The sequence below is a fragment of the Lasioglossum baleicum genome, chromosome 9, assembly GCF_051020765.1.
Source record: "Lasioglossum baleicum chromosome 9, iyLasBale1, whole genome shotgun sequence".
NCBI classification, from domain to species: domain Eukaryota; kingdom Metazoa; phylum Arthropoda; class Insecta; order Hymenoptera; family Halictidae; genus Lasioglossum; species Lasioglossum baleicum.
The window spans coordinates 15,516,085-15,530,340 of NC_134937.1; the positions used below are offsets into that span (position 1 = coordinate 15,516,085).

The window sequence follows — 14,256 nt, forward strand, 5'->3', positions numbered from 1 at the left end:
ATTTATTATTTCACAGTCCAACACTTTTTATTCAAATGTACACATCCAATTTATTCGAATGGAACGATTCTAATCGACATACACATACATCGTCTAAATAAAACACCACCTTAAACAGAGATTACCTGTGTCAAGTCTCGTCCCGGCCTAATAATACCTTCTCAAGCGACGTCTGGGCTAATCAGGTTCGCCGAATAGCCACGGAACAGTGCGTCTCCGTTAGTCCCGAAACGGTCTTGCAAATCGAGCAGAAGGAAATCGAAGATTCCCGCCGTGGGGCGCATAGCGTGGCGTGGCGTCGCGTGGTTTCGCCGAGCATGCGGCCAGGTGGTGCGAGGATGCAGGTGAGACGGAATTCTGGCCGGCACGGTCTCGATACGCGGTCGACACGAAAACTTTCTATAAATAATCTCGATGTCCGGTCCGGTTCGGTCTTGTGCACGGCCAGAGGGTAGAGAGTCGGGCAGAAGTCGGTGCAGCGGGCTGCTGTCTCGGACCGAATCTCTCCTCTCACTCGCTCACTCTCTTTCTCTCTCTTTCTCTACCTTTCTCCGGGGTCGTCGCGACCTCGCGTTGCAACGTGGATCAACTACGTCCAACTGCAACGACGACAACGACGACAAAAGTAACTGCAACGACAACGACGACGACGAGAACGACAACGACGACGACGACGACGGAGGAGCGACGGTTGACACTGGAGGAGGAAACGACGCGATCGTGAATATAGCCGGGCGGAGTGGAAGCTGGGATCGCGGAGACGCGTTGTCCCGTCAGGTAGGCAGAGGAAGAGGAGACTGGAGGTGGACAAGTGGAATCTAGGGGGGTGGGGATGGAGTCGGATCAGCGAGGACGCGCCTCACGAGCCTCGTCGACGTCGAGCCTCGGCCGCGAGGTCCGTTGCGGCTGTCAGTACTACCAGAGCGACTCGCTTCTGCCGGAACGACGTGCTCTCTTGAGTAGACCGCCGTCCAGGACGATGCAGCAGCCACCTGCGGTCCGCTGCAGGTCAGTAGCATCCTACAGTGGCATTCTAAAGCTCACTCGATTGCGTTTGCTTCTACCCCTGTCACCATCCACCACCTGGTGCTTCGATCTTTGCTCCCGAATCCTCGCGTATAGAACATCCTAACAAAGTCTACGGGGTTCGTTTGCACCCGGCGTTAATCACCATGCTTCGCTAATCCGCCAGAAGATGCGACATCCGCGCCGAGATAGTTATAGGTTACGCGGCTCGACTATACTCGCGAACCGACGCTGCTATTTAAGGTTCGCCCGGCTGGCTATACATAGAATCCTCGGTCAGCTCGCTCGGTTCCGCGTCCAGATTCCCGAATGCGAACGACACGAATGTGAACGCGAATTGGCGATGTGTGCGAACCTGCGAGTATTCTGCATCCCGCCGTGTGGAAACGCGTGGGGCTGCAAATGATCGACCGTGGCGCTCGTTGCCTCCTCTAGGGAGGAAAAGAGATGATAGAGTATCTGGGAGGGTGAAAGAGAAAGGGAGAGAGTGATGATAGGAAGTAGGAGAGAGAAAGTGAGAGGCTGTTGGTGAAGGGAGGGTGAAGGGAGAAAGCAAGAGTGAGAAAGTGAGGGTGAAGGAACTAGAGGACGAAGGGAGAATGAGAAAGTGAACGGGGGTGAGGAAGAGGGCGGAAATGTGAAGGGATAGACACGATCGAGTGGGTACCTGGTTATTGTATCGCGATAATGGGAACGCGCCGGTATCGATGATCGGGATAACGCCGAACGTCGTGATGACGCTCGACGATCGAGCTTGACGATGACCGGCGCTGAGTGGGCCAAACTCGAGGATTCTTAAAATTGGTCGAGGGTGGCTGTTCGCAGATCGTTGTCGCGGTTTATTAACCTTAGAAGCACAGTGTGTTACAGTGAATTTAGTTTCCAGCCAGTGTTACGTTTAATATTCAATTCAATTCCGTAATCGTGTATTCAAATTTCGACTGACATGAATCTGTGGTATGTTTCCAAGTTATATATCGAACCCTGTTGTTTAACCCGAAGTGTGTTATGCAGTTGAAGATAGGAAGTGGTTACAGTAAATTCCGTATACCGCGAATTGTCTAACAAGAGTGCGTATATGTAGTTTGTGTGACTGTAAATGTACAGTAAATGTCCTAAACATTTTTTAGAAAAGCACTGTCACTCATACAGTCGTGTTCATTTTGTTCATTGTTGATCCGAATAATTTTGAATCACTGACATTCGAAACATTATGTCCAATTAACACTTCCCAATGCATGCAAATCTTTCACAAAGAACCTCAAGAAATTATTTCTCGTAACCATTAAAAATTAAATTAAAATCATTGGAAGAAGAAATACATTTTTACTTTTTACATTTTTACCCGACATCCATGTTTTGCGACCTGTCCAGAAAATGTTTATTTTGCATAAAATTCCTGTTTACTCGCCGCACCATCTATACTGACGTGTTGCTTCATTTTAATTTCGCAGTATAATCGCCAGCGTGGAACTGTGTGAAATTAATCAATTTTTATCGTTGAAACAGTACTTCGCCAGATCCGGAGAAACTTCAGTGAACAGTGGATCATAAAGGAAGCAAGCTGAAGTCTTTCCTTGAACACTACCCTCCTACTATGCCGTCTTCAAATTAACAATACGTCCAGACTGCGAAAGACTAACCCATTAACATCATGGATGGAACACCGCTGGAGTCCCCGTCCGACTAATGCCTGCTTTCTCCACTGAAACGTCCGACTCCAGTGATGCGATCACGCAATGACCAACCATGAGCCATGGCTGACGGTTCATGACTCCTTCTGAATGTGTCGGGACGTGTATCCCTGAACTGACAATAACATTTATTCAAGTTGTTAAAGACTTGAATCCAGTAATCAAATTAACATATTGACTGCGGTGGGAATCACCATTGACCTTGAATTATCAATGATTCTATAAAGGTCAAAGTCAATTATATCAGTTTATTCCATCAAAGTTAGAAACATTTTTGGATGTTACCATTAATTCAATTCAACTATTCTTTATAATATTTTATTAAGGATAAAGAAATCGTCCAGTACTCAACGTGTGAGGCGTAGAATTTTGTTACGACTACTTGGGTTGTGAATGATAAGACTGACAAAGAAACTTATGGTTGTGTTAAGCTAGACCGCGCAAAGCGTCTGTCAAGCGTTTTATTACGACTTCATTTAAGAATTTAAATTGTAATCGTTAAGACTGAGCTAATAATCCACAAAACTAGTCTTAGGTAAAGTTTTAGACAAGCATTTTAATCAAGCATCGAGCGTGGTCTTTTGATATAAAGCTGGAAGTAGATAATAAGACTAAAACTACAATTCCCAACAGCAGTTAATCAAACAGTGCAAGAACATCATCGAACACTTTACTCAATCATAAAGAGTCCTCTCTTAATCACAACTTATACAACAATCAGTGGTACTTAAGCTCTACAAAATCATAAAACACTTCCGCAATCTCACACTAGAAGATGTACGTGTCTAACAATGTTCCCTCCGTTAACAACCCTGCTCAACTACCCCGCCGTCAATGATCTATTGACAAAGCTGAAGCACAGCACCCTGAACGCACAGGATCGCTGGCGGGGACGGTTTTTGTCGGGGCTTTTGACTAAACTAACTAACAGAGGTTGCGATGGCATGATGAGTGAGAGACAGAAAACTAAAATGGCCGTTAGAGCAAGAAAGAAAAGGGTTACTTTTTACAACAGCGAGCACGAGTACGAACCGATCGCGGCGCCGTTGCCGAAGTCGGCGGTGGCGCCGGTCGTCCGGATCACCGACACAGACGTGGTGCCCGTCGCTGACAGCGACGACAGCATCGACGACCGTGGTAGATTGCCGCCGGAGCTGACACAAGCCGGCGATGTCCGGCTGCCTTTGGATGGCAGGATCGAGGACAACGCGATGGAAGGCCGGGAGCTGGTCGAGACCGGCGACACCTCCGAGGAAACGGAAACGCCGCAGCAGCTACAGGATCGGCTGGAAGAACGATTCCTGAGCCCTGCCACACCTGGTGCCGAGTCTAGGACCGACGGCGAGGTCAACACTAGTCAGGTGAGAACGACATATCCTTTTGAGCGCCTCATAGTAGTTCGATTACTCTTAACTGGACAAAATTATTTTTTTTACTGTTCCGAGATTAAAAACTGCTGAATCTTTTGCATTGGGATTTTGCACAGATATATATTTATTCTGGCACATATTTTTAATACTGAGCAGTTTTCTATAATGATAGGAAAAGAGGCACGCATACTTGCTAAATAAACCTCTTTTACATTGGGATTTTGCACAGATATTTATGATAGCGCATATTTTAATACAGGTCAATTTTCTATAATGATAGGAATAGAGGGACACATACTTGGTAAATAAACCACTCTGTTAAACTGGACAAAATTATTCTTTTTACTGTTTCGAGATTAAAAACTATTGAATCTCTTTTGCATTGGAATTTTGCACAGATATTTATTCTAGCGCATATTTTAATACAGGGCAATTTTCTATAATGATAGGAATAGAGGCACGCATACTTCCTAAATAAACCACTCGGTTTAAAGGAGTAATAAATAAATAGCTTGACGAAATCTAAATGTGGAATCAGTTCGATTTTACATACAGACTGATGGGCTGACATCTTTAGGAGGAGGGCCGCCGTCTGGCACTCAAACTAATATTATTACGACCTATGTTACGAAAAATAGCACATTTTTCATTTGTCTTGTGAGAACTAGCACATTACAATCCATCTCGAGTTCACTTTTCAATATTTCCGTTGATAACAAGCACATTTTGAATATACCATTATCACGATGAGCGTGAAATATGATTTTTAGTTATAGTGACAATCATAATTGTTCTTTAACACTAAACCTACCATCACCGCGGTCAAAATGACCGGTTCCAGATTTTTTATTTTACGTTTATTGATGTAATAAAAATAATTTCGTATCATCGCGAACTATCTTACCTTTACCGCTAAACACTATAACGCGATCCGTTATAACGAGACATTCTCGAAAACAAAGTCTCACATGAATAAATTTTATTCTATATTTTCGACTTATTTTTTCATGCAGAATCACCCCATTTTCGCTTGTACCACCAATTACCGAACACCCTGTATATTATTATATTGTACTACTTACGTAAAGGAATAGTATTTTAAATATACGGAGTATCTGGTAATCATTCTTCCTCTAATTTTGCATAAATTTTAACTTTAATTCTGAATAAAGAGACTCTATAGTGAAATGCACTGAGTTGAGACTTGGTTGAGTGCACGTGTACCGAGCAAACCTACTACCTGTTACCAGATACTCTGTATATTTATAACACTAACTCGTTCACATGTTACTGTAAATTGAGTATTTCATTCAAATATAAAATACTAGTTCCAATAATAATAATTTAATATTACAATTTAAAACTGAACATGATATTTCATCGAAATATAAAATGAAAGTATTTCAAGTAGTGTAATATTTCCATTATAATTCTTCTTTCGAGTAGTAGCATTTCAAACAATAATATTTCCGATATTATTAAAAAGCAAACATGATTTCTCCCTTAAAACATTTTTTATTAATACATTTTCAAACATTTCGAAGTCATTGTCGGTAAAATCTGCACAAACATGAATGGGGTAAAACATTGATTAACTTTATTCCATACTTTCCACGATTTTATGAATCCTCAGTAGTCGAACTAAACAAACACACTAAAATTCTTCTCAAGGTACACACTGCCTAATTCAACATTCTGCAATCATCATTCAAAAATCCGCGTTGGGGGCGTGTAACGGAATGAAACAAGATCTGCGGAGGTTATTTTCACGCATGGCATATCACTCGTCGAGGGTACGTCAGATCGTGGATAGACAATGTATGAGAGCATAATTTGGACGAGATCCGCAAAATAAACTGCTCCCGCAGAGATCACCGTTATTTTATTGCGTCGCCGAGCCGGTGCACGTCGCAGAAAATTCTTCGATCGTGTTTCGCCCTTCCTGTTGCAATCACCGAGTATATCGGACCGCGGACGAAAAAAAGTTGCAAGGTGGACGTTCCTGAGATGCCGTGCGTCGCTTCACCAAAGTGTCTAGCTACCGGTCGTACAATATTGTACAAAACGACCGGGGGTACCAGAAGAGATGGTACGTCGCGCTAGGCGTTTTCCGTTTGTTGCCCATCAGGCCTATATTTAGCGAAACACGCGTATAAAAAGCATTGGAGCCAACGTGTCACTGTCCGGAGGGATTGTGCAATCCTCGTCGCAACGTTCCAGAATGCTCCCGGGCTTTTCCCATCGATTGCACAACACCCCCGAAAATATCCCGTCGAAACCAGCCGATCGACCGTGATTGATCGCCGTTGGATCTTGTTAGATCCGACCGATCGATCGCGTTACGTAAAACCTGTTAACAGCCCCCTACGGGTTCGGTGTTATACCGCTCGCGAAAAAAATAATACTGGCATAATCGATGGAGAGCAATCCGCGGCTATTTCTGGCCACGACACTTTTAGTGGCCACGACCGGCCGCAGAAGTGTCTCTCTCTCTCTCTTTCTCACTCTCTCTCTCTCTTTCTGGCCCATTAAACTCCACGCTGCTCGCGATACAGACATCGAAGCTTCTGCGAAATCTAGATCATGCTCCTAATCGCGTCTTTCTGACTACTCGGTGGATTACTAACCCGCTGAACCTCGAAACCCATCTTTCATCGCTTAATTTTGTCGCGGCGCCGCTCTCCCGAGAAAACACCGTGTCTGACGCTGCTTCGAGAATATAATATAGAATGCTTTATTGTGCTGGTGATCTTTGGATAGAATACGTTGGGATTGTTGAGTAATTTTGTCAGGAAAATCCTCAAAGCATCGCGATCTTAATCTAAATGGGTTCTTTCGAACATCTCCCTCTGTTAGTTCGGATCTTGGAAACTGTTTTCCAATGTGTCAAAGCACAATATAATGATAAAAAGTATTTTATCATTTTATCATTTTATTTTTAATATAAGGATATACAATAACATGGGTGCTGCTACAGAAAGAACTATCCTCAAGGAAAAAATGTCCAATATCCGAACTAACAGAGGAACAAAACTGTTCGAAGAAATCCATTTAGATTAAATCTTTATTACTTTAATAGGAATTTGAATTAAAACGTCAGAAAATATTGCCTAATATGCATGCAATTACAATGTCAACTTCCTTCGGTAACTTCCAGAAAATAATAAGAAATATTCAGAACACCTTGATAGAACAGCTGACAACAATTTTTAGTTACAAAGCAAATATTTCTTGTTGTTTCATCGTTCATCAATTTTATAATTCTTCACTTAGAACCAACTATATAATCTTTCCAACCTTGGTTCTACCTACTTAGTTTAATTTTTCATGTAACTCTGCTCTCCCATTTCAGTCGCACTAAATATCATCACTAGACAGTGGATCTTTATGCAAAATAACAATTTCCAACAAACTGGAGTGAAATAGAAATATATTTTCTTTCTTAATACGTTTAACAGATCGAAAATAATGTAACAATATTTTTTAATTCTTCCAATGCTTTTACTGTTTCAATTTACATCTATTCATTTTTGTCATAAATGCATAAAATCCGCTGTCACAAATTACCGTGGTCCAAAAAGAATTTTTTTATGTCCTCTTTTCAGGATTGTATTTTTGTAGATCACAATAGTTTTCTCGTATAATCTATAAACACCAGATATATTCTCTTTACCCCATTCACATTCTGCACTCCGTACGCTCAAAGTGTTCGAGACCATGTAAACACGTTCATTGTGTTACATTTATTTTTACACGCAGTGCATAAGGTATCGCTGTCAGCGACGACCAGAACAATGCACAGGAATACGTACTTGGCTACCATGGAACAATCGATTTTCGACAATACGCGCCTTTATTTTTGGATGGCGATACACACAGATGCACCGCAAGCAATAAAGCATTCCGTTTGTCAGCCTCGAGTCATTAGTGTCTCATCCCATCCGCGAGCACTTCACGTCACAAATGTATACAGAGTAGGTCAGCTGATATTACCATCTTGATTTACGCCAGAGTTATTGCGTACCTTTTGCAATACAAAAATATTTTATAAATGCCATACTAGTAGTTGTTGTCCACTGTCAGAACCATGAAGGTGTTTGTCGTCAGAAGTACGTTGGAGAAGTACGTTGGAGTCGCACAATTTGTGTCTCCTTTATCTACTTAAAAATCGAGTAAATCAACAAATCTTTTTATTCATTACAAGTGCAAGATTTTGGTGAACCTGTCTGTTGACATTACAAGTGATTTTAACTGCTCGAAAAAATTAAAAGAAAACAAAGTTCTTGTTTCGACAAAAACAATTCGTCAAACAATTTAGTTCTTGTTTTTTAGAAAAGCATTGGAGAAAATGGAAACATTAAAAAAAAGAATGTGTCCCTTTTACAATTATGTATAACATGAATGTCACGATGCTTTTCAAATCTCTATAACTTCTACAGTTCTGGGAACTTCGTAAAACCCTTGTGAAGATACATTGCGAAGTTAATAAGAGTGTAAAATATCAAACGTTTAACCCTTTAGATAAGAAACTCTAGTTACACATTTCTTATTTAACTTTTAACGTCAACACCTTGATACGTACTCTAAATTTGTTTTTAAAATTTCGTGTAAGTATGTTCTCGCTGGCAAATAATAAAAATGATATGGATTACATACCTTCTTGGATGATTATAAATTAAGTTGCATTTGAACCATAAAAATATGCGCTGAAACTACGAAGTCTAACGTCACCAGAACAAGTAGACAAGTTAACAGTCGTGATACATGGGAAATAATAGGGCATCAGCGATTTTTAATTTCTTCGACGTGTGTACTATTGTAAAAATTTGAACTAAATACCTACTCACTATTTTTATAAATGCATGAAATCCGCAATAGGGGTTAGTAGTCGCCCCTTTACACATTGCGTAACAGTACGTAACAATACCTGTAGCAGCAGGTGAGAGTACGCAATAGCACACAACAAAGCATCCCGTGAGCCTTCATTCCATCACAGAGCACGTCTATTATATTACAAGCCGCGTGCCATCCTCGTATAATTAACCGACATGTCCGCGTATGTCATCGACGTATAATCAACTGAACCATGCCAATCTTTTTATTTCAGGTAGACTCGCTGGCATTGGAGGAGCTGCCGCTGCGTCGTGGTGCCCGCGGCTTGCCCCAGAAGCTGAAGACGCAGGCCGGAAAGTTGCGTACCCGTCTGAAGAACATTCAACGACCGTCGTTTGCATTCGCAGACAAACCGAAGCCGGAGAAAGTGAAGTCAGCTGGAAGCGGGCGATCGGACAGGTCCAGGTCCGAGAAGAGACCCAGTCGAATGGACCGCATCAGATCGTCGTTCTCGGAACGTCCGCGATTCAGTCTGCCAAATCGTCCGAGATTCTCGTTGCCAGAACGGTCTAAGTTCCATCTACCGGAACGACCGAAGTTCAGCCTGCCGGAGAGACCAAAGTTTAACCTGAAGAAACCGAACATCCGGCTGCCGAACGCTCTGACTCGCGTGAAGAAGACGCCATCCGACGAGCAGCCATCAACAGACTCCGTCGGTTCCCGCAGAAACATCTTCGACTTTGCAACGTACCCCCGCATCTTTGATAGAAAATCGAAGACCAAGGCCGAGTACACGACATCCACGCCGAAGGACTCGCGAGCACAGTCTGCGGAGAACGCGACGTTCCCAAGAACACAGAAGAGAAGGACGAGTTGGGCCCAAAGGTTCGACGAAACAACACCGTATATTGATGAAGACCGATCGGACACAGAAGCGGCGATACACAGATCTCGACCCTGGCGGCACCCTTCGATCGAGGATCCCAGGTTGTCCATCAGTATGACAGAAGAGGCTTTAGCCGCGTTACCCTGGGAAGAGAAACGGAGATTAGAGCAGATTAGATACATGGACTACGAAGAGTCTACTGAGAGGTCGGACCGTCAGGATGCTCCCCGATCGGAGACACCTAAAACCGAGGAGGAGTCGTACGAGAGGGAACGGGTGGGGGCAGAGCCGAGGTACAGAGACGTGAAAGAGCACATAGAGGAGGTTGAGGAGGATTGGGTACCGGAGGAAGAGGCGGTTCCAGACTTCAGACCCATTCCACGATCGCGGTCCTTGGAAGAGGTACTGCGAACTAGACAGGAAGAACGTTACGAGGAATTTTCGATGGTCGATCCAAGGAGGTACGGGGTGCACAAGACACCGTCGGAAGAGGAGGAAGAGGAGTACGACGACGAGATGGAAGAAGATGAGGAACACGAGCCCTCGTCTGCTCAATCAGACAGAGAGCAACAGAACTCTAGTGGCAGTTCCTGCGATCGGAGGCGTCGTGGTATTGTAGATGAGATTGACTTCGATATATACTTTGCTAGAGGGGCTGAAATTAGACCGGAGGATGTAAACCTTGGCAAATATCTGACGCACGAGATCAGGGAAGCCCTAGCAGCGAGCACCGGGAACGCGTTAGCGGACGAAGAAATGGTACCCATTCCTCCGGAACGTTCTAACCGGAAACGAGCGTTGCTGAAGCGGAGAGAAGAGGAGTCGTTCGAAGAGAAACCGCCGATCAGGCCGCAAAGGGATCCGAATAGAGCACGTAGAAGCGAATCTGCGGACGATCAGTTCCGCGAACGCACCAGAAGCGACTCTAGACACCGCGTGGTCTATCAGGCGGAGGGTCTCCAAGAGATCGGCCCGCCTGAGCCGTTGGATGATATCGTGGTGGTGAAGCCGATGCGCAGGAAGTCGAAGTCCTCCCAGCGCAGTCAGTCACAGGGACCAATGGAACCGCCCCGACCACCTTCGCCAACGTCTCCTCCGCCTGTGGTTCCCACTCGTCGGAAACGCTCGCGTAAGGATCCGTTTGCTACCGATGAACGAAGGAACGGTGAATCGTCGCCTATTTGTAACGGCCACAGAGGGTGGGTTGGCGCCGATGCAGCCCGGGAGAAATCGTTGCCGCCCGCGTTATCCGATCAAATGTTGGCTGGGGAGGAGGTGTACACTGCTGAGGATGTCCTAGCAGCCAGCGCTGAGAATATTGAAAGGCGCCTGCGAGAGGAGGAAGAATACATACCGCCGGCACCTGTTCCACCGAAAAGGAGATCCAGGTCCAGAGGAACGTCCGTGGCTCAGGACGAGGACAGAACCTCGCATGGCGCTGAATCGTTACCGGAAGCTGGGTACGTAGAAGAGGACATCCCTCCGGATGACATGGACTTTGGACGAGACTTGTCAGGTTATGCGATAATCGAGAAACGCGAGAAACCGCCCAGACCTCCGCCACCGAGGCGGAAAAAGGACAAGTTCGCTACGGCCCCGAAACCAGTCCCGCCAAAACGTCCTCTACGTGCTTATAGTACACTGGGTCCAGGGAGAACCAAGGACACCGAGATCCTGTCGGAAACTTTCGTTGTGGAACTGGAACCAGCCGAGTCCACGCCGTATATTGAGATAGACTCCGATGGCGGAGAGCACAAGGACCTCCGCAGCACGGAGGTGCTCAGCAAAATGCAAGGACGACCACTACCCGCCCCGCCAAGGCCACCTAGAATTAAAAAAGAGAAATCGCTCGATAGGTCCACGCCTCTAACTCAAGATTTCTCCATGGAGACCACGACAGCGACGCAAACAGACCCGTTGCCCGACGACATGATCATCGAGGAGGAGATCACCCAGGCGAAACTGGTTGTGGCGCCAGCCAGTTCCGGTTCTCAGATCATGGTGTCCACCGAGAGAATACCAACCCCGTCGGCTATGTCCGCGCCACCTGTTCCTCCTCTGCCGTTGCCTCAGCGCTCGCGGAAAGAGGACAAGCCGGGTCCCGGCTACGATACTGTTTCGCTGAAAGCTCCGTCTCCAACGAGAGAACTGGAAAGCTTCGAGGACAGACACCTGTCCGCGCCAGATTTAGAAGGAACCCGCGAGGCTATGTCGCGAGACGAAGAAGCATTGATACGGTCAATTCGTAACGCATTGTTGTCCGACGAGCCGGTCAGGATCAGCAATCTTGAAGTGGGAGACTTGAGGGTGGACCGACTAAGCGTGTCACAGATAGACGCGAGCAAGATCGTCGCGTCTGAGGTTGACGCGTTGGTGATCACCGCATCCGAGTTGAAGAACATCGGAGGTGGATTGGAGGAGAGCTTATCTCCCTCGATCGTGAAGGAACTGATCGCTATAAGAAGCCACTTGGAGACCGTGGCCGCAGCTCGGGCTCAAGAGGACTCCGCAGGGAGGAAAACGACCGTGGCAGAGACCAAGGCAGACATTCCCATTACAGAGAGGCAGAGCGTTCCTCGGGAACCGGAGGATCGTGCGAGCACCCGTCACCGAAGCCCCGAGGACACCGAACAACCGGTCTCGAACGAGGATCAAAAGGTTGTTAACAGAGAGGTAGTCGAACCAAAGGACAATAAGTCATCCATAACACACACACTAACGGTCGCGCAAGTAGAGGTCAGGGAGTTACCGGTAACACATCACACATTGACAGTCTCTCGTGTAGGACCGAGCGACGGAGCCATCCATAGTCCTAGCACACAATCATCCCCAGTCGTAGAGAACATCGAAGATAAGCCGTTACGAATTTCTGATTCAGAAACCCCCCTTTCTTTGAGCTCGGCCACTGCCAAGCGACCCATGGTGGAAGCACCCCGCCCGTCCCCCCTCTCGTCCACAGAGACCACGGAAGAGAAGATCATGGAGTCGACAACGGGGTTGGACCAATACGAAACAACCGAGTCGACACCGCCGCCAGAATTCGCGAGGCTAGCGGATCCCCAGGATAAGGAGGGCTCTCCCGACCAACCCCCGCAGCCAACACCGCGCAAGTCCAGGTCGCGATCGCCATCCCCCATCGGTCTTCCGAGAAGCAGACAAACTGCGTCCCCCGTACGCTCGTTACCACCTGCGATTTCTGTCACGCCCGACACACCTGACACTGTGACGAGCCATGGGATCACGAGTCGCGAGATGCAGCCCCAGCGCGCTATCATTTCTTACTCCTCGTACAGGGAGCTGTCCGATAGGGACAGTCACAGAGAATCCTCTATATCCCCTACACCCTCGTTCCCCACAGGCGGCACCCATTTGATCGCGTTCCCAGCGTCAGAAGTCCCAGCTCATTTCCTCTCTCTGGCGAATCAACGCGCGCCTGCCGAGCCTAATGTCACTGACAGTATCAGGCAACTGGTGAGAGTCCTTCGGGTGGCTGTTTTGAAGGCGACCAAACGATTCGTCGATCATTTGTCATCCGTTGTGGGCGTCGACGAGGCCAGAGAAAAGATCCGCGAGGTAGAGTTGGTGCTATGCGGTCTGATGGTGTTGGTCGCGGGCCTGTTGATATTCTTCTTTACCAACTCGAGATCGGTGACGCACCATCATCACTGGGATTACTTCAACCCGCCCAAATAGCAGGAGTAATGCGGGAATGACCGCGGATATGGGACACGATCTCGAGAAACTGATGCGAGACAAGCGTGTTACTTGTCGAAACGAACGACAATTGTAAAAGGTACATCGTGATATCGTTGTGCAGGTTTGGTGACGTCGACAGTATATTATGGATACGAAGTCCCCGTGAATAGCTCTACGTTCTATATTTATTGAAATTCCTTATTCTTGTAAATCGATTTTATATATTCACGATCCAACCCTGTAAGAGAAAGTGTAATAGAACTAGAACCACGATGAAATGGTAACAAAGAACGTTAGAAATTGGATAGATTCTTGACGAACAGCTTCGCCGACCGGATTTATCCTTCACTTAATGCGAACAGTCAATTGTTGAACATCATATCATACGACTAATGACAAAAAATACTTGATAATGCTACACATGATGACGCGTGACTGGTACCAGTGAGAACATGACGATTTCCAATATAATTTGTTACGAGAACACTTGTACTTAATAATTAAGAGCCACGTATGTATAAAAACAGTATATGTTAATTACAAGTACCTATTGCCGAAACCACAGACGTGTCCACCATTTTTCTTCTCTTTTTTTCAACACAAATCCTACAACACATTATATTTGGTGTATGCAACCTAAATATTACACTGTCCAACACGTATTTCATGCTAGAACATATAAACAAAAAGTTAACCAGAGACTATAAGCAGTATAATAATCACTTGACTAGATGCCAATGTATGATACAAA

The 14,256-nt window shown here is 45.7% G+C and overlaps 1 protein-coding gene across 5 annotated transcripts; it reads left to right on the forward strand.

Moving 5' to 3' along the window:
* The first annotated feature begins 460 nt into the window (after positions 1-460).
* On the forward strand, positions 461-14,064 carry LOC143212185 (uncharacterized). 5 transcript variants are annotated; one of them, XM_076430666.1, is made up of 4 exons: positions 1,690-2,096; positions 2,536-4,081; positions 9,198-12,482; positions 12,688-12,909. In XM_076430666.1, exons 2-4 carry the CDS (start codon positions 3,512-3,514, stop codon positions 12,703-12,705), a joined length of 3,873 nt encoding a protein of 1,290 aa, XP_076286781.1. In that variant the 5' UTR covers positions 1,690-2,096; positions 2,536-3,511; the 3' UTR covers positions 12,706-12,909. The 5 variants fall into 5 exon arrangements, with proteins under 5 accessions (XP_076286778.1, XP_076286777.1, XP_076286780.1 ...); XM_076430663.1 differs by lacking the exon at positions 1,690-2,096 and adding an exon at positions 461-1,008 and having other exon boundaries at positions 3,736-4,081; positions 9,198-14,064; XM_076430662.1 differs by having other exon boundaries at positions 1,671-1,983; positions 9,198-14,064.
* Positions 14,065-14,256: the final 192 nt, after the last annotated feature.

Bases quoted from the DNA above. Each gene is read 5' to 3' on its own strand.
- LOC143212185 (XM_076430662.1), top strand. From the start codon at position 3,512: ATGTTCCCTCCGTTAACAACCCTGCTCAACTACCCCGCCGTCAATGAT. The intron at 4,082-9,197 runs GTGAGAACGACA...TTTTTATTTCAG, and splicing joins GCGAGGTCAACACTAGTCAG to GTAGACTCGCTGGCATTGGA.